Below are 27,858 nucleotides of genomic sequence, written 5' to 3' on the forward strand. Positions count from 1 at the left end.
TCATCGACCTTGCCAAGGCCTTCGACTCTGTCAATCACCATATTCTTATCGGCAGACTCAGTAGCCTCGGTTTTTCGGATGACTGCCTTGCCTGGTTCACCAATTACTTTGCAGACAGAGTTCAGTGTGTCAAATCGGAGGGCATGCTGTCCGGTCCTCTGGCAGTCTCTATGGGGGTGCCACAGGGTTCAATTCTCGGGCCGACTCTTTTCTCTGTATATACAGTGCCTTGCGAAAGTATTCGGCCCCCTTGAACTTTGCGACCTTTTGCCACATTTCAGGCTTCAAACATAAAGATATAAAACTGTATTTTTTTGTGAAGAATCAACAACAAGTGGGACACAATCATGAAGTGGAACAACATTTATTGGATATTTCAAACTTTTTAACAAATCAAAAACTGAAAAATTGGGCGTGCAAAATTATTCAGCCCCTTTACTTTCAGTACAGCAAACTCTCTCCAGAAGTTCAGTGAGGATCTCTGAATGATCCAATGTTGACCTAAATGACTAATGATGATAAATACAATCCACCTGTGTGTAATCAAGTCTCCGTATAAATGCACCTGCACTGTGATAGTCTCAGAGGTCCGTTAAAAGCGCAGAGAGCATCATGAAGAACAAGGAACACACCAGGCAGGTCCGAGATACTGTTGTGAAGAAGTTTAAAGCCGGATTTGGATACAAAAAGATTTCCCAAGCTTTAAACATCCCAAGGAGCACTGTGCAAGCGATAATATTGAAATGGAAGGAGTATCAGATCACTGCAAATCTACCAAGACCTGGCCGTCCCTCTAAACTTTCAGCTCATACAAGGAGAAGACTGATCAGAGATGCATTCAAGAGGCCCATGATCACTCTGGATGAACTGCAGAGATCTACAGCTGAGGTGGGACCCTCTGTCCATAGGACAACAATCAGTCGTATATTGCACAAATCTGGCCTTTATGGAAGAGTGGCAAGAAGAAAGCCATTTCTTAAAGATATCCATAAAAAGTGTCGTTTAAAGTTTGCCACAAGCCACCTGGGAGACACACCAAACATGTGGAAGAAGGTGCTCTGGTCAGATGAAACCAAAATTGAACTTTTTGGCAACAATGCAAAATGTTATGTTTGGCGTAAAAGCAACACACCATCCCCACTGTCAAACATGGTGGTGGGAGCATCATGGTTTGGGCCTGCTTTTCTTCAGCAGGGACAGGGAAGATGGTTAAAATTGATGGGAAGATGGATGGAGCCAAATACAGGACCATTCTGGAAGAAAACCTGATGGAGTCTGCAAAAGACCTGAGACTGGGACGGAGATTTGTCTTCCAACAAGACAATGATCCAAAACATAAAGCAAAATCTACAATGGAATGGTTCAAAAGTAAACATATCCAGGTGTTAGAATGGCCAAGTCAAAGTCCAGACCTGAATCCAATCAAGAATCTGTGGAAAGAACTGAAAACTGCTGTTCACAAATGCTCTCCATCCAACCTCACTGAGCTCGAGCTGTTTTGCAAGGAGGAATGGGAAAAAAATTCAGTCTCTCGATGTGCAAAACTGATAGAGACATACCCCAAGCGACTTACAGCTGTAATCGCAGCAAAAGGTGGCGCTACAAAGTATTAACTTAAGGGGGCTGAATAATTTTGCACGCCCAATTTTTCAGTTTTTGATTTGTTAAAAAAGTTTGAAATATCCAATAAATGTCGTTCCACTTCATGATTGTGTCCCACTTGTTGTTGATTCTTCACAAAAACATACAGTTTTATATCTTTATGTTTGAAGCCTGAAATGTGGCAAAAGGTCGCAAAGTTCAAGGGGGCCGAATACTTTCGCAAGGCACTGTATCAATGATGTTGCTCTTGCTGCGGGTGATTCCCTGATCCACCTCTACGCAGACGACACCATTCTATATACTTTCGGCCCGTCATTGGACACTGTGCTATCTAACCTCCAAACGAGTTTCAATGCCATACAACACTCCTTCCGTGGCCTCCAACTGCTCTTAAACGCTAGTAAAACCAAATGCATGCTTTTCAACCGATCGCTGCCTGCACCCGCATGCCCGACTAGCATCACCACCCTGGATGGTTCCGACCTTGAATATGTGGACATCTATAAGTACCTAGGTGTCTGGCTAGACTGCAAACTCTCCTTCCAGACTCATATCAAACATCTCCAATCGAAAATCAAATCAAGAGTCGGCTTTCTATTCCGCAACAAAGCCTCCTTCACTCACGCCGCCAAGCTTACCCTAGTAAAACTGACTATCCTACCGATCCTCGACTTCGGCGATGTCATCTACAAAATGGCTTCCAACACTCTACTCAGCAAACTGGATGCAGTCTATCACAGTGCCATCCGCTTTGTCACTAAAGCACCTTATACCACCCACCACTGCGACTTGTATGCTCTAGTCGGCTGGCCCTCGCTACATATTCGTCGCCAGACCCACTGGCTCCAGGTCATCTACAAGTCCATGCTAGGTAAAGCTCCGCCTTATCTCAGTACACTAGTCACGATGGCAACACCCATCAGTAGCACGCACTCGAGCAGGTGTATCTCTTTGATCATCCCTAAAGCCAACACCTCATTCGGCCGCCTTTCGTTCCAGTACTCTGCTGCCTGTGACTGGAACGAATTGCAAAAATCGCTGAAGTTGGAGACTTTTATCTCCCTCACCAACTTCAAACATCAGCTATCTGAGCAGCTAACCGATCGCTGCAGCTGTACATAGTCTATTGGTAAATAGCCCACCCATTTTCACCTACCTCATCCCCATACTGTTTTTATTTATTTACTTTTCTGCTCTTTTGCACACCAATATCTCTACCTGTACATGACCATCTAATCATTTATCACTCCAGTGTTAATCTGCAAAATTGTAATTATTCGCCTACCTCATGCCTTTTGCACACATTGTATATAGACTCCCCCCTTTTTTTCTACTGTGTTATTGACTTGTTAATTGTTTACTCCATGTGTAACTCTGTGTTGTCTGTTCACACTGCTATGCTTTATCTTGGCCAGGTCGCAGTTGCAAATGAGAACTTGTTCTCAACTAGCCTACCTGGTTAAATAAAGGTGAAATAAAAAAAAATAAAAAAATAAGAGTTAAAGAAACACAATAATGCACGTATATACAGTTCAGTGTCAGTACCTTAATCAATACCTGGAGTGATTGAGGTGGGTTTTACATAAGTGAGTGGTAGTCGGATAAAATCAAATCAACATTGTATTTGTCACATGTGCCGAAATACAGTGAAATGCTTACTTACGAGCCCTGAACCAACAATGCTTTAAAGAAGATTTAAGACTCTGGCCCTTTTATCAATTTTCGCCTAAAATTACTTACCCAAATCTATGTGCTTGTAGCTCAGGACCTGAAGCAAGGATATGCATTTTCTTGATACCATTTGAAAGGAAACACTTTGAAGTTTGTGGAAATGTGAAATGAATGTAGAAGAATATAACACATTAGATCTGGTAAAAGAAAATACACAGAAAAAAACATGCGTTTTCAATTTTTTTTCTCCATTATCTTTGAAACGCAAGAGAAAGGCCATAATATATTATTGCAGTTTAGGCACAATTTCGATTTTTGGCCACTAGATAACATGAGTGTGTGCAAAGTTTCAGATTGAGCCAGTGAAGCATTGTCACGTCCTGACCTTAGTTCCTTAGTCTCTGTTTTAGTTTGGTGGGCATTCTATGTGTTAGTTATGTCAGGGGCGTGGGTTGGGGTGGTCAGGGCGTGAGTTGGGGTGGTCAGGGCATGAGTTGGGGTGGGATTCTATGTGTTGTTTTATGTTTTTGTATTTCTGTGTTTGGCCTGGTATGGTTCCCAGCTGTCTCTGATTGAGAACCATACTTAGGCAGCCTGTTTTCCCACTATGATTGGTGGGTAGTTGTTTTCTGTCTTTGTATTAGTTACCAGACGGAATTGTTTCGGTTGTTCTTTTTGTTTACTTTGTATTGTAGTGTTCAGTTCACTTCCTACTCCTCCTCAGAAGAGGAGGAAAACCGTTACAAGCATTGCAATCCTGGATCAATATTTTGTATCAAGTCTGCCCAAATGTGCCAAATTATCCATTTGATACATGTTCAAGTACATAACTATAGAGATCATACAAAAATGATATGGTAATATAAAATGTCAGTTTACACACTCCCAGGAAGATCATATATGATGGATCATTAGCTTATACACTAACTTTCTCTGGTGTGGAGCCAGAGACAGCAGTTCCTACATTTGAATATAAAAATGGATTTTATTAAACAAAACTTTGCTACATTTTTATCTCTGGGACCCTCAGGATGACAAATCAGAGCAAGATTACTGAATACATTATGTACCTTCAGAGGGTGAATGTAACAAACCAGTTGCCGTGATACGTGTTTTGTTGTTGGTCACTATCCTCAAACAATGGCATGGTATTTCTTCACTGTAATACCTACTGTAAATTGGACAGTGCAGTTAGATTAACAAGAATTTAAGCATCCTGCCCATATAAGACATTTCTATGTCCTGGAAAGTTTGTTGTTACTTACAACTGTCATGCTAATCACATTAGCGCATGTTAGCTCAACCGTCCCGGGATAGGGACATCGATCCCGTAGCTCTGTAATTGTTTTGAGGTCTCCATTGGTCTTGTGGTGAAATCTGTAAGTGGTTTCCTTCCTCTCATGCGGTTTCCTTCCTCTGGGTGTATTAATACACCATCCAAAGTGTAACTAATAACTTCACCATACTCAAAGGGATACAAAACATCTGATTTTTGTTTTTACCCATCTACCAACAGGTGGCCTTCTTCGCAAGGCATTGGAAAACCTCCCTGGTCTTTGTGGTTGAATCCGTGTTTGAAATTCACTGCTCGACTGAGGGACCCTACAGATAATTGTATGTGTTGGGTACGGAGATGAGGTAGTCATTCAAAAATCATGTTAAACACTATTAATGCACTATTATTTTGTCCATGCAACTTATTATGTGACTTGTTTAAGCACAATTTTACTCCTGAGCTGTGTTTGAATACCCATACTAACATACAGTTTACTACATACTTAATGAGTATATACTACATACTATATACTATTAGTTCATTTTAGTATACTGTAAACAAACGGTACCCTTTCAATTGAGTGTACTAGCGCTTTGCCTGTCTACTGGAAGTTGATGCTGTTGCTATGCAACCTCTTGCTAGATTGTTAGCATAACAAATCACTAGCTAGACATTTTATGACTTCGTGTGTGGTCTTAAATTTAATCTGGAGTGCACTCTGGGCATTCCTAAATTCAGAGCCTTGTCAGATTGTCAATTTGTAAATTCACAAGGTTTCACTCTGGGAGCGTTCAGAGTGCACACTGGACACTGTGGCCGAGGAGTAGGGTTGATTCGAGCGTTCTGACCTTACAACTGCAGTAAAGCACCCAAGCTAACTGGCTAACTTGCTAGCTACTTCCAGACACAAATGAGAGAACACCTCACTCTGACCATTTGACTCGCCCTAGCAGAGCTTGTTAGGCAATTTTCATGTTATCCAGAGTGTTGGTGACTCTGGCTGGCAACTACTGAATTATGCTTTTTTGCCAACGTTTACTGACACTTGCCATAGTCAACAGGTGTTGAGCGTTCGTAAATTCATCAGTTATTCTGCGCTCTGGTAGACTCAAGACGATAGTGCTCTGAAATCAGAGTAAATAGCCAGAGCGAATTTACCGGAAGCACCCGAATGTCCATTGAGAACGTACAACGATTATACCACTTTGCTAAGATTGACAGGAATAATCAAGTCAATAAACATTGGGGAGTTAGTTAGTTAGCATATAGTTAATATACTGGCAAGTTTGATGTATTAGTAGCCAACTAACGTTAGGTAGCTAGCTGACATACTGGTACATACTGCTGTAATGATATGCTATGTGGTTCGTAAGAACAGCGTAGCTAACAAATTGTCAGCCAACATAACGTATGAGGTAACTAGTTTGAAAAGTCATTACATTATTACATTGCTCAACATTTTCTTAACATTTGTCATAATAAGTTAAAGCAAAGAATTTGTATCTGCTCTCGTCTGACCTTTTGACATGTTCTTCAAATCTGAAAACAATGTAAAGCCACGGCCATTTTCCGAAGAATTGCATTATGGGCCCTAAAAACACGGAAATTGTGTCACTGTTTGTATACTTCGTATTTTGGCCAATGTAGTACGACATCCGGGAACTTTTGGCATACTAACTATATCCATACAATGACCGATAAGTATACTATATTATCTCAATTTACGTCACAAATAATATGGTTAGTGCAGCTAGGTTGAGTATTCGAACACAGCTCTGAACTTATTTAGGCTTTCCATACTACAGGGGTTGAATACTTACCGACTCATGACATTTCAACCTTTCATTTTTAATTCATTTGTAAACATTTCTAAAACTTAATTCCGCTTTGATATGCGTTATTGTGTGTAGTTTAGTAACATACAATCTAAATTTAATCCATTTTAAATTCAGGCTGTAACACAACAAAATGTGGACTTTTTGAAAGCAAGTATGTGGGCAAAGCATGGCCTTTTGTTTATAATGTCCACATGATATGACTAAAACGCATAGATGTGTGTTTTGAGTTGTTTGTGTGTCTACGTGGTTTTGTGTATACTATGTTACACATACTGGGTTAGATTACACATACTGGGTTAGATTACACATACTGTTACACATACTGGGTTAGGTTACACATACTAGGTTACACATACTAGGTTACACATACTAGGTTAGATTACACATACTGTTACACATACTGGGTTAGGTTACACATACTAGGTTACTGTCACGAACCGTCTCAAAGCCCGTAACAAAGGGAGACAACGTGGAGATAAGGAGTAGCAAAATATATATTTATTAACTAAAGCAACTAAGTATAATATACAATGGTGTGTGTAATCAGTAATCAGTAGTGTAAGTGAGTGTTTTGCATGCATGAATGTGATAATGCAGGGTGTTGAAAGGTGCCAAAGCAAACAAACAAAAGGCCACCAAGAACCACAACACAATCTACAAAGGTGTCTGCATGGAGAGAGTCTCCTCCATGAATGTGGAAGAGGTCTATTTATCCTGGGAGACACCTGGCCCAGGTGTTTCCCATGTAGCTGACGACCCTCCCAACTCCGCCCACCGGCATCCTAATAAGGAAACAAGAACAAAGACAGAATACGGCAGACAGAGTGGGAGGGTCGTCACAGTTACACATACTGGGTTACACATACTAGGTTACACATACTGGGTTACACATACTGGGTTACACATACTGGGTTACACATACTGGGTTAGATTACACATACTGGATTACACATACTGGGTTAGGTTACACATACTAGACATGCACAGCTGTAATCATGCAGTATACATTCATTTAGCATGATATAGTGGTAAAATCTGGAAACTGAATGTTGAAACCAATCCCGTTTTTTAGCTATTGACCAATCAGCTGCAACGATCAAATGCATTTAGGCTTGTAGTCCTGTAGATTATACTACTAGGCTTGTAGTCCTGTAGATTATAATACTGGGTTTGTAGTCCTGTAGATTATAATACTGGGCTTGTAGTCCTGTAGATTATACTACTAGGGTTGTAAACCTGTAGATTATACTACTAGGCTTGTAGACCTGTAGATTATACTACTAGGCTTGTAGACCTGTATATTATACTACTAGGCTTGTAGACCTGTAGATTATACTACTAGGCTTGTAGACCTGTAGGTTATACTACTAGGCTTGTAGACCTGTAGATTATACTACTAGACTTGTAGACCTGTAGATTATACTACTAGACTTGTAGACCAGTAGATTATACTACTAGGCTTGTAGACCTGTAGATTATACTACTAGGCTTGTAGACCTGTAGATTATACTACTAGGCTTGTAGACCTGTAGATTATACTACTAGGCTTGTAGACCTGTAGATTATACTACTAGGCTTGTAGACCTGTAGATTATACTACTAGGCTTGTAGACCTGTAGATTATACTACTAGTCTTGTAGACCTGTAGATTATACTACTAGGCTTGTAGACCTGTAGATTATACTACTAGGCTTGTAGACCTGTAGATTATACTACTAGACGTGTAGACCTGTAGATTATACTACTAGGCTTGTAGACCTGTAGATTATACTACTAGGCTTGTAGACCTGTAGATTATACTACTAGGCTTGTAGACCTGTAGATTATACTACTAGGCTTGTAGACCTGTAGATTATACTACTAGGCTTGTAGACCTGTAGATTATACTTCTAGGCTTGTAGACCTGTAGATTATACTACTAGGCTTGTAGACCTGTAGATTATACTACTAGGCTTGTAGACCTGTAGATTATACTACTAGGCTTGTAGACCTGTATATTATACTACTAGACTTGTAGACCTGTAGATTATACTACTAGGCTTGTAGACCTGTAGATTATACTACTAGGCTTGTAGACCTGTAGATTATACTACTAGGCTTGTAGACCTGTAGATTATACTACTAGGCTTGTAGACCTGTAGATTATACTACTAGGCTTGTAGACCTGTAGATTATACTACTAGGCTTGTAGACCTGTAGATTATACTACTAGGCTTGTAGACCTGTAGATTATACTACTAGGCTTGTAGACCTGTAGATTATACTACTAGGCTTGTAGACCTGTAGATTATACTACTAGATTTGTAGACCTATAGATTATACTACTAGGCTTGTAGACCTGTAGATTATACTACTGGGCTTGTAGTCCTGTAGATTATACTACTAGGCTTGAAGACCTGTAGATTATACTACTAGACTTGTAGACCTGTAGATTATACTACTAGGCTTGTAGACCTGTAGATTATACTACTAGGCTTGTATAGTCCTGTAGATTATACTACTAGGCTTGTAGACCTGTAGATTATACTACTAGGCTTGAAGACCTGTAGATTATACTACTAGACTTGTAGACCTGTAGATTATACTACTGGGCTCGTAGACCTGTAGATTATACTACTAGGCTTGTAGACCTGTAGATTATACTACTAGGCTTGTAGACCTGTAGATTATACTACTAGGCTTGTAGACCTGTAGATTATACTACTAGGCTTGTAGACCTGTAGATTATACTACTAGGCTTGTATAAACAACTTTGTTTTTCTGTTTCACTGTACTAGTCTTTGTTAATGTGTTAATAACGATGCGAATGAGTGAGATGAATGTGTCTGTTTTTATTAGACTTTTCCTACTAATGCATTCATCCATTATGCTACGGAACAGAGAGAAGAAGAGAGGAGAGAAGAAGAGAGGATATGAGGAGAGGATATGACGAAAGGAAGAGGATAGGAGGAGAGAAGAGAGCTGAATAGATGATATGAGAGGAGGAGAGGAAAGGAGGAGAAGAGAGGAAGAGACAGGAGAGGAGTGGAAAGGAGGAGAAGAGAGGAGGGGAGAGGGAAGTGGAGAAGAGAGCAGAAGAGAGGGGGGGAGACGAGGAGACAGGAGGGGAGAAGAAAGGAGGAGAAGAGAGGAAAGGAGAAGAGAGGAAGAGACAGGAGAGGAGTGGAAAGGAGGAGAAGAGAGGAGGGGAGAGGGAAGCAGAGAAGAGAGCAGAGAAGGAGGGGAGAGGAGACAGGAGAGGAGAGGAAAGGAGGAGAAGAGAGGAGGGGAGAGGGAAGCGGAGAAGAGAGCAGAGAAGGAGGGGAGAGGAGAGGAAAGGAGGAGAAGAGAGGAGGGGAGAGGGAAGCAGAGAAGAGAGCAGAGAAGGAGGGAAGAGGAGACAGGAGAGGAGAGGAAAGGAGGAGAAGAGAGGAGGGGAGAGGGAAGTGGAGAAGAGAGCAGAGAAGGAGGGAAGAGGAGACAGGAGAGGAGAGGAAATGAGGAGAAGAGAGGAGGGGAGAGGGAAGTGGAGAAGAGAGCAGAGAAGGAGGGAAGAGGAGACAGGAGAGGGAGAGGAGAGGAAAGTAAGAGAAGAGAGGAGAGGAGGGGGAGAAGAGAGCAGAGAAGGAGGGAAGAGGAGACAGGAGAGGAGAGGAGAGGAAAGTAAGAGAAGAGAGGAGAGGAGGGGGAGAAGAGAGCAGAGAAGGAGGGAAGAGGAGACAGGAGACGAGAGGAGAGGAAAGTAAGAGAAGAGAGGAGGGGAGAGGAGGAGACAGGAGAGGAGAGGAAAGTAAGAGAAGAGAGGAGAGAGGAGGGGGAGAAGAGAGGAGAGGAGAGGAGGGGGAGAGGAGAAGAGAGGAGAGGAGAGGAGGGAGAGAGGAGAGGAGAGGAGAGGAGAGGAGAGGAGAGGGGGGAGAAGAGAGGAGGAGAGGGGGAGAAGAGAGGAGAGGAGAGGAGAGGGAGGGGGAGAAGAGAGGAGAGGGGAGGGGGAGAAGAGAGGAGAGGAGAGGAGGGAGAGAGGGAGAAGGGGGAGAGGAGAGGAGAGGAGAGGAGAGGAGGGGGGAGAAGAGAGGAGAGGAGAGGGGGGAGAAGAGAGGGGGGGAGAAGAGAGGATCATGATGTGAAGTTTTATCTGTTGGTTAAAGTGCTAGTGTGATGTGAGATGTCAAGGTCTTTATGTATCATGGTATAGGGGATGTTCTAGTATGGGGGATGTCCTTGAATTGAGTTATGTGATAGTTCCAAACTGTGTGTGTCGTAGCAGGTTTTCTGCAGATGCCTAATGTAGGTGTGTGTGTGTGTGTGTGTGTGTGTGTGTGTGTGTGTGTGTGTGTGTGTGTGTGTGTGTGTGTGTGTGTGTGTGTGCGTGAGAACACGTCACACACACATTCATGAGGTGCCAAACTGAAACATTGTGTTCATAAACAGCGCCATGGAAACCAAGGACACTGAGACTGCCACAAACACACACGCACACACATGCACAAACACACACGCACAATCTGGCAATGTCAAAAGTCCTGCTACTACTACACACAGTTTTACTAGGACATCCCCTATACTAGCACATCCCCTATACTAGAACATCCCCTATACTAGGACATCTCCTATACTAGAACATCTCCTATACTAGGCCTCTTTCTCTCTTCCTGTCTCTCTCTGTCTCTCTCTGTCTCTGTCTCTCTCTGTCTCTCTCTCTCTCTCTCTCTCTCTCTATTTCTTTCCCTCAAATGGTAAACATTGATTTAAATCTTGATTCATGTTTATTTTTCTCTCTTGGTTTCCTGGTAACCATGGCAATGTGCAGATTGAAGGGATTAATAGCACTAAGTGGCAGAGAGCTGAGTGACAGGCCGTACAGATCCAGACAGATTAGATTATCAAAACCAAAACAAATATTTAATCTCTATTGAAATGAGAACATCTGATTTACAAATAGAGGAGTCGGTCTATATTGGTGACAGCAGTATTACCTTGACACTTTGTTTATTTCAGTGTGAGTGTATATGCATCTCTCTCTCTCTCTCTGTGTGTGTGTGTGTGTGTGTGTGTGTGTGTGTGTGTGTGTGTGTGTGTGTGTGTGTGTGTGTGTGTGTGTGTGTGTGTGTGTGTGTGCTGAGGTAAATGCGTGTCATTCTTGATAATGGGTTGTTCGTAGTCTTGCAATAACATGTGGCCTGTTTGTCAGTCTGCGAGGTCTCTGCGTGTGTGTGTGTGTGTGTGTGTGTGTGTGTGTGTGTGTGTGTGTGTGTGTGTGTGTGTGTGTGTGTGTGTGTGTGTGTGTGTGTGTGTGTGTGTGTGTGTGTGTGTGATCCTGGACAACACCCTGTCGTTCTCAAATAACATCAAGGCGGTGGCCCGTTCCTGTAGGTTCATGCTCTACAACATCCGCAGAGTACGACCCTGCCTCACACAGGAAGCGGCGCAGGTCCTAATCCAGGCACTTGTCATCTCCCGTCTGGATTACTGCAACTCGCTGTTGGCTGGGCTCCCTGCCTGTGCCATTAAACCCCTACAGCTCATCCAGAACGCCGCAGCCCGTCTGGTGTTCAACCTTCCCAAGTTCTCTCACGTCACCCCGCTCCTCCGCTCTCTCCACTGGCTTCCAGTTGAAGCTCGCATCCGCTACAAGACCATGGTGCTTGCCTACGGAGCTGTGAGGGGAACGGCACCTCAGTACCTCCAGGCTCTGATCAGGCCCTACACCCAAACAAGGGCACTGCGTTCATCCACCTCTGGCCTGCTCGCCTCCCTACCACTGAGGAAGTACAGTTCCCGCTCAGCCCAGTCAAAACTGTTCGCTGCTCTGGCCCCCCAATGGTGGAACAAACTCCCTCACGACGCCAGGACAGCGGAGTCAATCACCACCTTCCGGAGACACCTGAAACCCCACCTCTTTAAGGAATACCTAGGATAGGATAAAGTAATCCTTCTCACCCCCCTTAAAAGATTTAGATGCACTATTGTAAAGTGGCTGTTCCACTGGATGTCATAAGGTGAACGCACCAATTTGTAAGTCGCTCTGGATAAGAGCGTCTGCTAAATGACTTAAATGTAAAATGTAAATGAGACACGGGGAAAGAGCATGCCTCTCTCTGCAATCACTTTCCTCCCTCCCTTCCTCCTTCCCTGGACAGTTTTATCTCAATCTATTCATTCAAAGACTCAATCATTGTATGGTTGTGTCTACCGTCTTGCCCTTTGTGCTGTTGTCTGTGCCCAATCATTTTCATACCATGTTTTGTCCTGCTACCATGTTGTGTTGCTACCATGTTTTGTCCTTCTACCATGTTGTGCTGCTACCATGTTGTTGTCATGTTGTGTTGCTATCATGCTATGTTTTCGTGTGTTGCTGCCTTGTTATGTTGTTGTCTTAGGTCTCTCTTTATGTAGTGTTGTGTTGTCTCTCTTGTCCTGATGTGTGCTTTGTTCTATATGCAGTGGGGCAAAAAAGTATTCAGTCAGCCACCAATTGTGCAAGTTCTCCCACTTAAAAAGATGAGAGAGGCCTGTAATTTTCATCCTAGGTACACTTCAACTATGACAGACAAAATGAGGGAAAAAAATCCAGAAAATCACATTGTAGGATTTTTTATGAATTTATTTGCAAATTATGGTGGAAAATAAGTATTTGGTCACCTACAAACAAGCAAGATTTCTGTCCCCACCAAGGACCCTCTACCCCCAGTCCCCACCATGGACCCTCTACCCCCAGTCCCCACCATGGACCCTCTACCCCCCAGTCCCCACCATGGACCCTCTACCCCCCAGTCCCCACCATGGACACTCTACCCCCAGTCTCCACCATGGCCCCTCTACCCCCAGTGCCCACCATGGACCCTCTACCCCCAGTCCCCACCATGGACCCTCTACCCCCAGTCCCCACCATGGACCCTCTACCCCCAGTCCCCACCATGGACCCTCTACCCCCAGTCCCCACCAATGACCCTCTACCCCCAGTCCCCACCATGGACCCTCTACCCCCAGTCCCCACCATGGACCCTCTTCCCCCAGTCTCCACCATGGACCCTCTACCCCCAGTCCCCACCATGGACCCTCTACCCCCAGTCCCCACCAATGACACTCTACCCCCCAGGCCCCACCAAGGACCCTCTACCCCCAGTCTCCACCATGGCCCCTCTACCCCCAGTCCCCACCAAGGACCCTCTACCCCCAGTCCCCACCATGGACCCTCTACCCCCAGTCCCCACCATGGACACTCTACCCCCAGTCTCCACCATGGCCCCTCTACCCCCCAGTCCCCACCATGGACCCTCTACCCCCAGTCCCCACCATGGACCCTCTACCCCCAGTCCCCACCATGGACACTCTACCCCCAGTCTCCACCATGGACCCTCTACCCCCAGTCCCCACCATGGACCCTCTACCCCCAGTCCCCACCAATGACCCTCTACCCCCAGTCCCCACCATGGACCCTCTACCCCCAGTCCCCACCATGGACCCTCTTCCCCCAGTCTCCACCATGGACCCTCTACCCCCAGTCCCCACCATGGACCCTCTACCCCCCAGTCCCCACCAATGACACTCTACCCCCAGTCTCCACCATGGACCCTCTACCCCCAGTCCCCACCATGGACCCTCTGCCCCCAGTCCCCACCATGGTCCCTCTGCTTCCAGGCCCCTGTCCTCCAGACTCGCACTCTGCCCCATCCCCATCCCTGTCCATATTTCTCTAGCTCCTACCCCTATCCTCTACCCCTAACCTCTACCCCTATCCTCTACCTCTAACCTCTACCCCTAGTCCCTACCTCTAATCCCTAATCCCTACCCCTAACCACTAGCCCCTACCCCTAATCCCTACCCCTAACCCCTAGTCCCTACCCCTAATCCCTACCCCTAAATCTTAGTCCCTACCCCTAATCCCAGCCCAGTCACGGACCAGGATGTCTTGCTCCCAGGCAGACTAAATCACTTTTTTGCCGCTTTGAGGACAATACAGTGCCACTGACACGGCCTGCAACGAAAACATGCGGTCTCTCCTTCACTGCAGCCGAGGTGAGTAAGACATTTAAACGTGTTAACCCTCGCAAGGCTGCAGGCCCAGACGGCATCCCCAGCTGCGCCCTCAGAGCATGCGCAGACCAGCTGGCCGGTGTGTTTACGGACATATTCAATCAATCCCTATACCAGTCTGCTGTTCCCACATGCTTCAAGAGGGCCACCATTGTTCCTGTTCCCAAGAAAGCTAAGGTAACTGAGCTAAACGACTACCGCCCCGTAGCACTCACTTCCGTCATCATGAAGTGCTTTGAGAGACTAGTCAAGGACCATATCACCTCCACCCTACCTGACACCCTAGACCCACTCCAATTTGCTTACCGCCCAAATAGGTCCACAGACGATGCAATCTCAACCACACTGCACACTGCCCTAACCCACCTGGACAAGAGGAATACCTATGTGAGAATGCTGTTCATCGACTACAGCTCGGCATTCAACACCATAGTACCCTCCAAGCTCGTCATCAAGCTCGAGACCCTGGGTCTCGACCCCGCCCTGTGCAACTGGGTACTGGACTTCCTGACGGGCCGCCCCAGGTGGTGAGGGTAGGCAACAACATCTCCTCCCCGCTGATCCTCAACACGGGGGCCCCACAAGGGTGCGTTCTGAGCCCTCTCCTGTACTCCCTGTTCACCCACGACTGCGTGGCCACGCACGCTCCAACTCAATCATCAAGTTTGCGGACGACACAACAGTGGTAGGCTTGATTACCAACAACAACGAGACGGCCTACAGGGAGGAGGTGAGGGCCCTCGGAGTGTGGTGTCAGGAAAATAACCTCACACTCAACGTCAACAAAACTAAGGAGATGATTGTGGACTTCAGGAAACAGCAGAGGGAACACCCCCCTATCCACATCGATGGAACAGTAGTGGAGAGGGTAGCAAGTTTTAAGTTCCTCGGCATACACATCACAGACAAACTGAATTGGTCCACTCACACTGACAGCATCGTGAAGAAGGCGCAGCAGCGCCTCTTCAACCTCAGGAGGCTGAAGAAATTCGGCTTGTCACCAAAAGCACTCACAAACTTCTACAGATGCACAATCGAGAGCATCCTGGCGGGCTGTATCACCGCCTGGTACGGCAACTGCTCCGCCCTCAACCGTAAGGCTCTCCAGAGGGTAGTGAGGTCTGCACAACGCATCACCGGGGGCAAACTACCTGCCCTCCAGGACACCTACACCACCCAATGTTACAGGAAGGCCATAAAGATCATCAAGGACATCAACCACCCGAACCACTGCCTGTTCACCCCGCTATCATCCAGAAGGCGAGGTCAGTACAGGTGCATCAAAGCTGGGACCGAGAGACTGAAAAACAGCTTCTATCTCAAGGCCATCAGACTGTTAAACAGCCACCACTAACATTGAGTGCCAACACACTGTCATTGACACTGACCCAACTCCAGCCACTTTAATAATGGGAATTGATGGGAAATGTTGTAAATATATCACTAGCCACTTTAAACAAGGCTACCTTATATAATGTTACTTACCCTACATTATTCATCTCATATGCATACGTATATACTGTACTCTACATCATCGACTGCATCCTTATGTAATACATGTATCACTAGCCACTTTAATTATGCCACTTTGTTTACTTTGTCTACATTCTCATCTCATATGTATATACTGTACTCGATACCATCTACTGTATGTTGCTCTGTACCATCACTCATTCATATATCCTTATGTACATATTCTTTATCCCCTTATGTACATATTCTTTATCCCCTTACACTGTGTATAAGACAGTAGTTTTGGAATTGTTAGTTAGATTACTTGTTGGTTATCACTGCATTGTCGGAACTAGAAGCACAAGCATTTCGCTACACTCGCATTAACATCTGCTAACCATGTGTATGTGACAAATAAATTTTGATTTGATTTGATTTGATAACCACTAACCCCTACCCCTAATCCCTACCCCTAACCCCTAGTCCCTACCCCTAATCCCTAGTCCCTACCCCTACCCCTAACCACTAACCCCTACCCCTACCCCTAATCCCTACCCCTAACCCCTACCCCTAACCCCTAATCCCTACCCCTAACCCCTAGTCCCTACCCCTAACCTCTACCCCTAGTCCCTACCCCTAACCCCTAACCCCTAGTCCCTAACCCCTACCCCTAGTCCCTAATCCTAACACGGAACCCAAACCGGCTGTGCGCCATCATGCATATATTTATTTTGTCCCCCCGCCAACACCAAACGCAATCACGACATGCAGGTTAAAATATCAAAACAAACTTTGAACCAATTACATTAATTTGGGGACAGGTCGACATTTATGGCAATTTTGCTAGCTAGCTTCCACTTGCTAGCTAATTTGTCCTATTTTACGAGCTTGCTATTGCTAGCTAATTTGTCCTATTTTACTAGCTTGCTATTGCTAGTTAATTTGCCCTATTTTACGAGCTTGCTATTGCTAGCTAATTTGTCCTATTTTACGAGCTTGCTATTGCTAGCTAATTTGTCCTATTTTACTAGCTTGCTATTGCTAGCTAATTTGTCCTATTTTACGAGCTTGCTATTGCTAGCTAATTTGTCCTATTTTACGAGCTTGCTATTGCTGGCTAATTTGTCCTATTTTACTAGCTTGCTATTGCTAGCTAATTTGTCCTATTTTACGAGTTTGCTATTGCTAGCTAATTTGTCCTATTTTACTAGCTTGCTATTGCTAGCTAATTTGTCCTATTTTAAGAGCTTGCTATTGCTAGCTAATTTGTCCTATTTTACGAGCTTCCACTTGCTAGCTAATTTGTCCTATTTTACTAGCTTGCTATTGCTAGCTAATTTGTCCTATTTTACGAGCTTCCACTTGCTAGCTAATTTGTCCTATTTTACTAGCTTGCTATTGCTAGCTAATTTGTCCAGGGATATAAACATTGAGTTGTTATTTTACCTGAAATGCAGAAGGTCCTGTACTCCAACCATTAATCCACACATAATACGGTCAACCAAATCGTTTCTAGTCAAGCCCCTACCAGGCTTTTTCTTTATATTGACTTTATATTGCGTTTGGCAACTTTCCTAAATTAGGTGCATTACCGCCACTGACCTCGTTTGTCTTTTAGTCACCCACGTGGGTATAACCAATGTGGAGATGGCACGTGGGCACCTGCTTCTATAAACCAATGAGAGGCAGGATTTGCAGCGCGATCTGCATCACAAACACAACTACTGACAGCTATTCAGGTCACTACTGATAACTACAACACAACTACTGACAGCTATTCAGGTCACTACTGATAACTACAACACAACTACTGACAGCTATTCAGGTCACTACTGATAACTACAACACAACTACTGACAGCTATTCAGGTCACTACTGATAACTACAACACAACTACTGACAGCTATTCAGGTCACTACTGATAACTACAACACAACTACTGACAGCTATTCAGGTCACTACTGATAACTACAACACAACTACTGACAGCTATTCAGGTCACTACTGATAACTACAACACAACTACTGACAGCTATTCAGGTCTATTCTACTGATAACTACAACACAACTACTGACAGCTATTCAGGTCACTACTGATAACTACAACACAACTACTGACAGCTATTCAGGTCACTACTGATAACTACAACACAACTACTGACAGCTATTCAGGTCACTACTGATAACTACAACACAACTACTGACAGCTATTCAGGTCACTACTGATAACTACAACACAACTACTGACTGCTATTCAGGTCACTACTGATAACTACAACACAACTACTGACAGCTATTCAGGTCACTACCGATAACTACAACACAACTACTGACTGCTATTCAGGTCACTACCGATAACTACAACACAACTACTCTAAGCTATTAACGTCACTAACATTAACAACAATACGTCATCATCATCACAACAACAATGCCTTGCAATCAGTCATCCTTCTCATAGTGCACACACACACACACACACACACACACACACACACTGTGTGTTGTGACTCAGAGGTCAGTGGAGTTCATGGTACACTAGAAAAGCCCTTCGCTCCAGTGGTTTGTAGACCTGGTTTTATAGAGAGAGAGAGAGGGAGAGAGCGAGGGAGAGAGAGAGGGGGAGAGAGAGAGAGAGAGAGAGAGAGAGAGAGAGAGAGAGAGAGAGAGGGAGGGAAAGACGGAGAGGGAGGAAGAGAGGGAGAGAAAGGGAGAGAGAGATAGGGAGCGAGAGAGGGAGAGAGAGGGAAGGAGGGAGGGAGGGAAAGAGAGAGAGAGGGGGAGAGAGACAGATAGAGGGGGAGAAAGAGAGAGGGAAGGAGGGAGGGAGGGAAAGAGAGAGAGAGGGGGAGAGAGAGAGACAGATAGAGGGGGAGAAAGAGAGAGGGAAGGAGGGAGGGAAAGAGAGAGAGGGGGAGAGAGAGAGACAGATAGAGGGGGAGAAAGAGAGAGGGAAGGAGGGAGGGAGGGAAAGAGAGAGAGAGGGGGAGAGAGAGAGACAGATAGAGGGGAGAAAGAGAGAGGGAGGGAGGGAGGGAAAGAGAGAGAGAGAGACAGATAGAGGGGGAGAAAGAGAGGGAGAGACAGAGAGAGAGGGAAAGACAGATGGAGAGAAAGCGAGAGAGGAAAAGACTGAGACAGAGAGAGATAGGGAGGGAAAGACAGAGCGGGAGAGAGGGAGAGAAAGAGAGGGAAGGAGAGCGGGGAGTAACCCACGGTAAGCACCATTGTTTGTGTTCTCTTGATCATCGGATGAATGCGCTGTCAGAAAGAGAGAGAGATGGAGGTGGAAGGGAGCCAAGTAGTTGCATTCATCCAACCAGGGAGGGAGGAGAAGAGTGCCATTCTGACAGGTGAATTAGAGATGGGGAGATGTGTTTACATATTGCTTGTGAGAGGGGAGATCTCAGTGATATTTCCACTGTTGATCCTGGCAGCAGGGGCCCACAGGGAACACCTCAAAGTGTTGTCTGGGAGTGAATCTCAATGCTTTACACTGTCTTCATTCTGAGTTGATTTATTTTTCAACTGTAAAGACATTTGAATTGACCCCACAGTAAAGTTTTTCAGTGGCTGCATCTGTGTGACACATTTTGAATGTTTTCTTTTAGAGAATAACAGTGTGTGTGTGTGTGTGTGTGTGTGTGCGTGTGTGTGTGTGTGTGTGTGTGTGTGTGTGTGTGCTTGTAGTCAGAGACACATGTCATACACACCTATAACCTCCTGTTTCGAGGCAGAGGGGGTGTCTTGGAGCATGACTTGTCTAGATTGCCCTTGTTCTCTATTGTATGTCCTCTATGATCTAGTGCTGGGTGGGATACCTTATTCTACTAAATACAAGTATTGATGCACAGACCGGTTCTCTATTGTATGTCCTCTATGATCTAGTGCTGGGTGGGATACCTATTCTACTAAATACAAGTATTGATGCACAGACCGGTTCTCTATTGTATGTCCTCTATGATCTAGTGCTGGGTGGGATACCTATTCTACTAAATACAAGTATTGATGCACAGACCGGTTCTCTATTGTATGTCCTCTATGATCTAGTGCTGTGTGGGATACCTATTCTACTAAATACAAGTATTGATGCACAGACCGGTTCTCTATGTCCTCTATGTATGTCGGTTCTCTATGATCTAGTGCTGGGTGGGATACCTATTCTACTAAATACAAGTATTGATGCACAGACCGGTTCTCTATTGTATGTCCTCTATGATCTAGTGCTGGGTGGGATACCTATTCTACTAAATACAAGTATTGATGCACAGACCGGTTCTCTATTGTATGTCCTCTATGATCTAGTGCTGGGTGGGATACCTATTCTACTAAATACAAGTATTGATGCACAGACCGGTTCTCTATTGTATGTCCTCTATGATCTAGTGCTGGGTGGGATACCTATTCTACTAAATACAAGTATTGATGCACAGACCGGTTCTCTATTGTATGTCCTCTATGATCTAGTGCTGGGTGGGATACCTATTCTACTAAATACAAGTATTGATGCACAGACCGGTTCTCTATTGTCCTCTATATGTCCTCTATGATCTAGTGCTGTAGTGGGATACCTATTCTACTAAATACAAGTATTGATGCACAGACCGGTTCTCTATTGTATGTCCTCTATGATCTAGTGCTGGGTAGTGGGATACCTATTCTACTAAATACAAGTATTGATGCACAGACCGGTTCTCTATTGTATGTCCTCTATGATCTAGTGCTGGGTGGGATACCTATTCTACTAAATACAAGTATTGATGCACAGACCGGTTCTCTATTGTATGTCCTCTATGATCTAGTGCTGGGTGGGATACCTATTCTACTAAATACAAGTATTGATGCACAGACCGGTTCTCTATTGTATGTCCTCTATGATCTAGTGCTGGGTGGGATACCTTATTCTAGTAAATACAAGTATTGATGCACGGACCGGTTTGGGTTTTAACTTGTCCTTTAACAGTATTTGAATGTTTGGTTTGTTAAATGAGATACGCTGTATGTAATGTTCATTTTTATAGTTTACTACTTGAGTCATTTCTCTCCACTCTCTCTCTCTCTCCATGCCACTTTCCACATAGACCTAGTCCCGCCCCCTGTCACTCAAGGAGTGCATATGTGACCGACCGGCTCGATTCGGTCTTATGTTGCAAAATTAGAAAATGTGTTTCTTTACATTGGATAAAAGTAGAGACTCTGAGCTTGAAAATTATATATCATACACTACAGTTGAGGAACAATGGGAAAGCAATTTGACTTTGAAAATGGAAAAACTTGTAACCTCACTTTTGAGAAAATGGCCCTTGAATGTTTTGGTACACCTACTGGAGACCTCTTCTTTGTCTACACCCATTCAGCATCGTTCACACCCTCTTAAGCCTTAGTTCCACCCATCTCTTTAAGGATGCACTTGTGAGGCCATGCACTAAACAACCAAAGAGTTGAAGACTAAAGGCTGGTTTATACCACGGGTGTGTAAATTCAATCAGAAGTGCCAGAGTAGACTGTCTGATTGTCTGTTCGTAACTTCAGAGCGTTTCACTCTCGGAGCGTACACTGGATGCTCTGACCGAAGAGTAGGGTTGATCCGAGCATTCGGACTTAACAACAGCAGTCAAGCACCCAAGCTAACTTGCTAGCTAGCTAACAGTATGCTTTAACTTCAAATGAAAACGACTTCCTGACAAAATTAGAAACATTTAAAATAAAAAAATATGGCTAGCTAGACTATCTTACCCATATACATGGACGGACGCTTCTCCCTCTCTGTCACGGTCGCCGTTATTCTTATTTTCTTTTATTCACCTTTATTTAACCAGGTGGCCAGTTGAGAACAAGTTCTAAACAAGATAAAGCAAAGCAGTGCGAAAAAAACAACAACACAGAGTTACACATAAACAAACGTACAGTCAACAACACAATAGAAAAGAAAAATCTAAAAATCTATGTACAGTGTGTTCAAATGTAGAAGAGTAGGGAGGCAATAAATAGGCCCTAGATGTGAAAATAATTACAATTTAGCAATTAATACTGGAGTGAAATATGTGCAGATGATGATGTGCAGGTAGAGATACTGGGGTGCAAAAGAGCAAGAGGGTAAGTAATAATATGGTGATGAGGTAGTTGGGTGTGCTATTTACAGATTGGCTGTGTACAGGTACAGCGATCGGTAAACTGCTCTGACAGCTGATGCTTAAAGTTAGAGAGGGAGATATAAGACTCCAGCAATTCGTTCCAGTTATTGGCAGCACAGAACTGGAAGGAAAGGCGGCCAAAGAGAGTGTTGGCTTTGGGGATGACCAGTGCAAAGTACCTGCTGGAGCGCGTGCTACAGGTGGGTGCTGCTATGGTGACCAGCGCAATGTACCTGCTGGAGCGCGTGCTACAGGTGGGTATTGCTATGGTGACCAGTGCAATGTTCCTGCTGGAGCGCGTGCTACGGGTGGGTATTGCTATGGTGACCAGTGCAATGTACCTGCTGGAGCGCGTGCCCTGGAGCCTAGAGAGCAGAGGAAATATTAGCAGTTAGCCACCTAGCGCTGCCTGTTAGCCTCTCACTTCTATGGGGTAGATCTCTGTGTTCAGTACCTGATATCACAGGTCCTCCATGCAGACTGGACGCTCCAGATGACAGGGGCGAGGCGCTCTCACTCTCACCTTGGTGCACGCACGCATACACGCATGCACACACACACACACACACACACACACACGCTCAAAAACAGACACACAGACACACACACACACACACGCTCAAAAACAGACACACACACACACACAGACACACAGACACACAGACAAACACAGGGCTGTGTCACTGTGGTCCCGGCGGCCGTCAGATATCACTGGACCTAAGATCTATTGAACCAACTAGAACACAGAGCCCTCTCTGACAGGACACCATACCACCACTGTTATAATGAATCTCCCTGTAGCAAACTGCTGACAATATTGTACAGGGACCGTAAAACACATACTTCAGCAACATCAGCAAGACCAAAGGAGCTGATCGTGGACTAGAGGAAACAAAGGGCCGAGCACGTCCCAATTCACATCGACGAGGCTGTTGTGGAATAGTGTATCGTGGTCCACATACATCAGCACAGTCGTGAAGAGGGCACGACAACGCCTCTTATCCCTCAGGAAGCGAAAAAGATTTGGCATGGGCTCTCAGCTCCTCAGAAGTTTTCCAGCTGCACCATTGAGAGCATTTTCAGTGGCTGCATCACCACTTGTTTTAAATAAACAGTTTAGAGCTACAGTTGAAGTCAGAAGTTTACATACACATACACTTGGAGTCATTAAAACTCGTTGTTCAACCACTACACAAATATCTTGTTAACAAACTATAGTTTTGGCAAGTACCAAATACCAATTGAGTGTATGTAAAACTTCTGACCCACTGGGAATGTGATGAAAGAAATAAAAAGCTGAAATAAATCCTTCTCTCTACTATTATTCTGACATTTCACATTCTTAAAATAAAGTGGAGATCCTAATTTACCTAAAACTTTTTACTAGGATTATATGTCAGGAATTGTGAAAAACCCTATTTGGCGAAGGTGTATGTAAACTTCAGACTTCAACTACGCTGCTCAAAAAAAGAAAGGGAACACTAAAATAACACATCCTAGATCTGAATGAATTAAATATTCTTTTCAAATACTTTTTTCTTTACATAGTTGAATGTGCTGACAACAAAATTACACAAAAATTATCAATGGAAATCAAATTTATCAACCTATGGAGGTCTGGATTTGGAGTCCACACTACAGGCTGATCCAACTTTGATGTAATGTCCTTAAAAAAAGTCCAAATGAGGCTCAGTAGTGTGTGTGGCCTCCACGTGCCTGTATGACCTCCCTACAACGCCTGGGCATGCTCCTGATGAGGTGGCGGATGGTCTCCTGAGGGATCTCCTCCCAGACCTGGACTAAAGCATCCGCCAACTCCTGGACAGCCATTGGTAGATGGAGCGAGACATGATGTCCCAGATGTGCTCAATTGGATTCAGGTCTGGGGAACGGGCGGGCCAGTCCATAGCATCAATGCCTTCCTCTTGCAGGAACTGCTGACACACTCCAGCCACATGAGGTCTAGCATTGTCTTGCATTAGGAGGAACCCAGGGCCAACCGCACCAGCATATGGTCTCACAAGGGGTTTGAGGATCTCATCTCGGTACCTAATGGCAGTAAGGCTACCTCTGGCGAGCACATGGAGGACTGTGTGGCCCCCCAAAGAAATGCCACCCCACACAATGACTGACCCACCGCCAAACCGGTCATGCTGGAGGATGTTGCAGGCAGCAGAACGTTCTCCACGGCGTCTCCAGACTCTGTCACGTCTGTCACATGTGCTCAGTGTGAACCTGCTTTCATCTGTGAAGAGCACAGGGTGCCAGTGGCGAATTTGCCAATCTTGGTGTTCTCTGGCAAATGCCGAACGTCCTGCACGGTGTTGGGTCTGTTTCTGACCGTTTGAGCAGACACATGCACATTTGTGGCCTGCTGGATGTCATTTTGCAGGACTCTGGCAGTGCTCCTCCTGCTCCTCCTTGCACAAAAGCGGAGGTAGCAGTCCTGCTGCTGGGTTGTTGCCCTCCTACGGCCTCCTCCACGTCTCCTGATGTACTGGCCTGTCTCCTGGTAGCACCTCCATGCTCTGGACACTACGCTGACAGACACAGCAAACCTTCTTGCCACAGCTCGCATTGATGTTCCATCCTGGATGAGCTGCACTACCTGAGCCACTTGTGTGGGTTGTAGACTCCGTTTCATGCTATCACTAGAGTGAAAGCACCGCCAGCATTCAAAAGTGACCAAAACATCAGCCAGGAAGCATAGGAACTGAGAAGTGGTCTGTGGTCACCACCTGCAGAACCACTCCTTTATTGGGGGATGTCTTGCTAATTGCCTATAATTTCCACCTGTTGTCTATTTCATTTGCACAACAGCATGTGAAATTTATTTTCAATCAGTGTTGCTTCCTAAGTGGACTGTTTGATTTCACAGAAGTGTGATTGACTTGGAGTTACATTGTGTTGTTTAAGTGTTCCCTTTATTTTTTTTGAGCAGTGTATATATATTGGACCATCCAGCAAGGTTCGAACAAGCCCCCCATGGGGCAAAGAGATTTTTCATTTGGATAATCTCATTATCTATTACAAGTTGTGTCTTTAGGTTGAGATAAAATGTTGCTGTTTTAGAGCTCAGGGATTCTTGAAAAAACAGAACAATTTCAACAAGTGTTTAAAGGCCTTGATTGTTTAATTCTAACATTAGATTATTCAAATATGTAATACAAATCTCCAAACTTATTTTTGTGCTGTTTTATAACACTATATAATGCTCCAGGGCTAATTTCATTAGCATTTTGGCATGTTTTTATAGATTTTGAACAGTACACAGGACAGTGTTTACAATACATATGTTGCAGGACAGTGTTTACAATACATATGTTGCAGGACAGTGTTTACAATACATATGCTGCAGAACAGTGTTTACAATACATATGTTGCAGGACAGTGTTTACAATACATATGTTGCAGGACAGTGTTTACAATACATATGTTGCAGGACAGTGTTTACAATACATATGTTGCAGGACAGTGTTTACAATACATATGTTGCAGGACAGTGTTTACAATACATATGTTGCAGGACAGTGTTTACAATACATATGTTGCAGAACAGTGTTTACAATACATATGTTGCAGGACAGTGTTTACAATACATATGTTGCAGGACAGTGTTTACAATACATATGTTGCAGGACAGTGTTTACAATACATATGTTGCAGGACAGTGTTTACAATACATATGTTGCAGGACAGTGTTTACAATACATATGTTGCAGAACAGTGTTTACAATACATATGTTGCAGGACAGTGTTTACAATACATATGTTGCAGGACAGTGTTTACAATACATATGTTGCAGAACAGTGTTTACAATACATATGTTGCAGGACAGTGTTTACAATACATATGTTGCAGAACAGTGTTTACAATACATATGTTGCAGGACAGTGTTTACAATACATATGCTGCAGAACAGTGTTTACAATACATATGTTGCAGGACAGTGTTTACAATACATATGTTGCAGAACAGTGTTTACAATACATATGTTGCAGGACAGTGTTTACAATACATATGTTGCAGGACAGTGTTTACAATACATATGTTGCAGGACAGTGTTTACAATACTTTTTTTCTGAATCAGATTGAACATTCTACATGATTGCCAAACGTCACATCTGGAGGAAACCAGGCACTGCTCATCACCTGGCCAATAACATCCCTATGGTGAAGCATGGTGGTGGCAGCATCATGCTGTGGGCATGTTTTTCAGCGGCAGGGACTGGGAGAGTAGTCAGGATCAAGGGAAAGATGAACAGAGAAAATCTGTTCCAGAGTGCTCAGGACCTCAGACTGGGACGAAGGTTCACCTTCCAACAGGACAACAACCCTAAGCACACAGCCAAGTTCACCTTGGGTGGCCCAGCCAGAGCCCTGACTTGAACATTATTTAACATCTCTGGAGAGACCTGAAAATGGCTGTGCATCGACGCTCCCCATGCAACCTGACAGAGCTTGATACGATCTGCAGAGAAGAATGGGAGAAACTCCACAAATACAGATGTGCCAAGCTTGTAGCGTCATACCCAAGAAGACTCAAGGTTGTCATCGCTGCCAAAGGTGCTTCAACAAAGTACTGAGTAAAGGGTCTGAATACTTATGTAAATAAGGTATTTCTGTTTTTTATTTGTAATAAATGTTGTCATTATGTGTAGATTGATGAAGATTTTTTTCTCATTTAATCATTTTTAGAATAAGGCTGTAACGTAACAAAATGTGGAACAAGTCAAGGGATACTTTCCGAATGCTCTGTACATGACATATTAACTCAGAGCTTTAAAATCCAAAGCATTTCTTACCTTGGTCAGACACATTGCATGTTGCAGTGGCAAGCTAAAGATGCTAGCTAGTTAACTAGCTGTGTTGGTTAGCTCGGTGAAAACACTTGCTTGCAGGCAGTTAAAGAAAATATCTTCTTTCTCTGTCACCCATCTGATGAAAAACATATTTTATATCAATGTTATGATTATATATATTTTTTTAAATGCCATTATCCATTAGGAAGATGTTTGGCACTGAGAGCTGATCTTCTTCATCTGAACAACGTTCAAAATTGCAAGGGCTGCTGCGTCAGTTGGAGGTGGGCTGGGGTGCGAGGCTCAGGAACATTTCAAAATTGTGATTGACAGCTCAGGAAAAATATGTTCTAGGTTCATATGTCTCTTTTTGAAAAAAAAACATAGCTAATCTTATTTGTTTCATAAGTAGCAGGCATCCTTAATAGCAGCCTCATTTTTCATGCAAACCCCACTTTGGGAACCTAATACCAAGAGGTCAATAAATAGACTCAACATTACAATTCAGCATGACACATGCGGTGCAAAAATATATGTAATTGACATATATTTTGAAATATATTTACATACATATTCTATGGTGTGTTCAAGCTATATATTTCATAAATATGTAAATTTATTTGGATTTCCCCAAAATGTATTTACATATATTATAGTGCATGCGTTTTCTGTATAGGGAGGGAAAGAAAAGGGTGTGTGGTCTCCGTTAAGTGTCTGTGGGACTGTCTCTCTGTGTTCTCTTCTACTGTTCAATAATATGCAAGTAACTGACCTCACAATAGCCAATGGCGAGTCTTGTTATTGTGAATCTGTAAAATCAACTGTTGACTCCACTATTGCTCTCTCTCTCTCTCTCTCTACAGAGCATTGGGAAGGGGTCCTTATGGTGTATAGATCCTGAGTACAGGCAGAATTTGATTCAGGCTTTGAAAAAGACACCTTACCACCCTCACGCCCAGGTCTTCTCAACGCCACCCACCTCTCCTCAGGCATATCAGAGGTAAGACACACACACACACACACACACACACACACACACACATGCACATTCGTGTACTCACACACACCA

General features: G+C 44.1%; 1 protein-coding gene across 1 annotated transcript in view; it reads left to right on the plus strand.

Annotated features, from left to right (window-relative positions):
* LOC115120510 (forkhead box protein N3-like) overlaps positions 1-27,858 on the plus strand; it is a 156,674-nt gene that overhangs the window by 19,534 nt on the left and 109,282 nt on the right. The window contains exon 3 of the mRNA XM_065025867.1: positions 27,653-27,789. Coding sequence (XP_064881939.1) covers positions 27,653-27,789 — 137 coding nt within the window. The remainder of the gene's footprint in view (positions 1-27,652; positions 27,790-27,858) is intronic.

The sequence above is a fragment of the Oncorhynchus nerka genome, linkage group LG12 (genome assembly GCF_034236695.1).
Source record: "Oncorhynchus nerka isolate Pitt River linkage group LG12, Oner_Uvic_2.0, whole genome shotgun sequence".
Taxonomy (NCBI): domain Eukaryota; kingdom Metazoa; phylum Chordata; class Actinopteri; order Salmoniformes; family Salmonidae; genus Oncorhynchus; species Oncorhynchus nerka.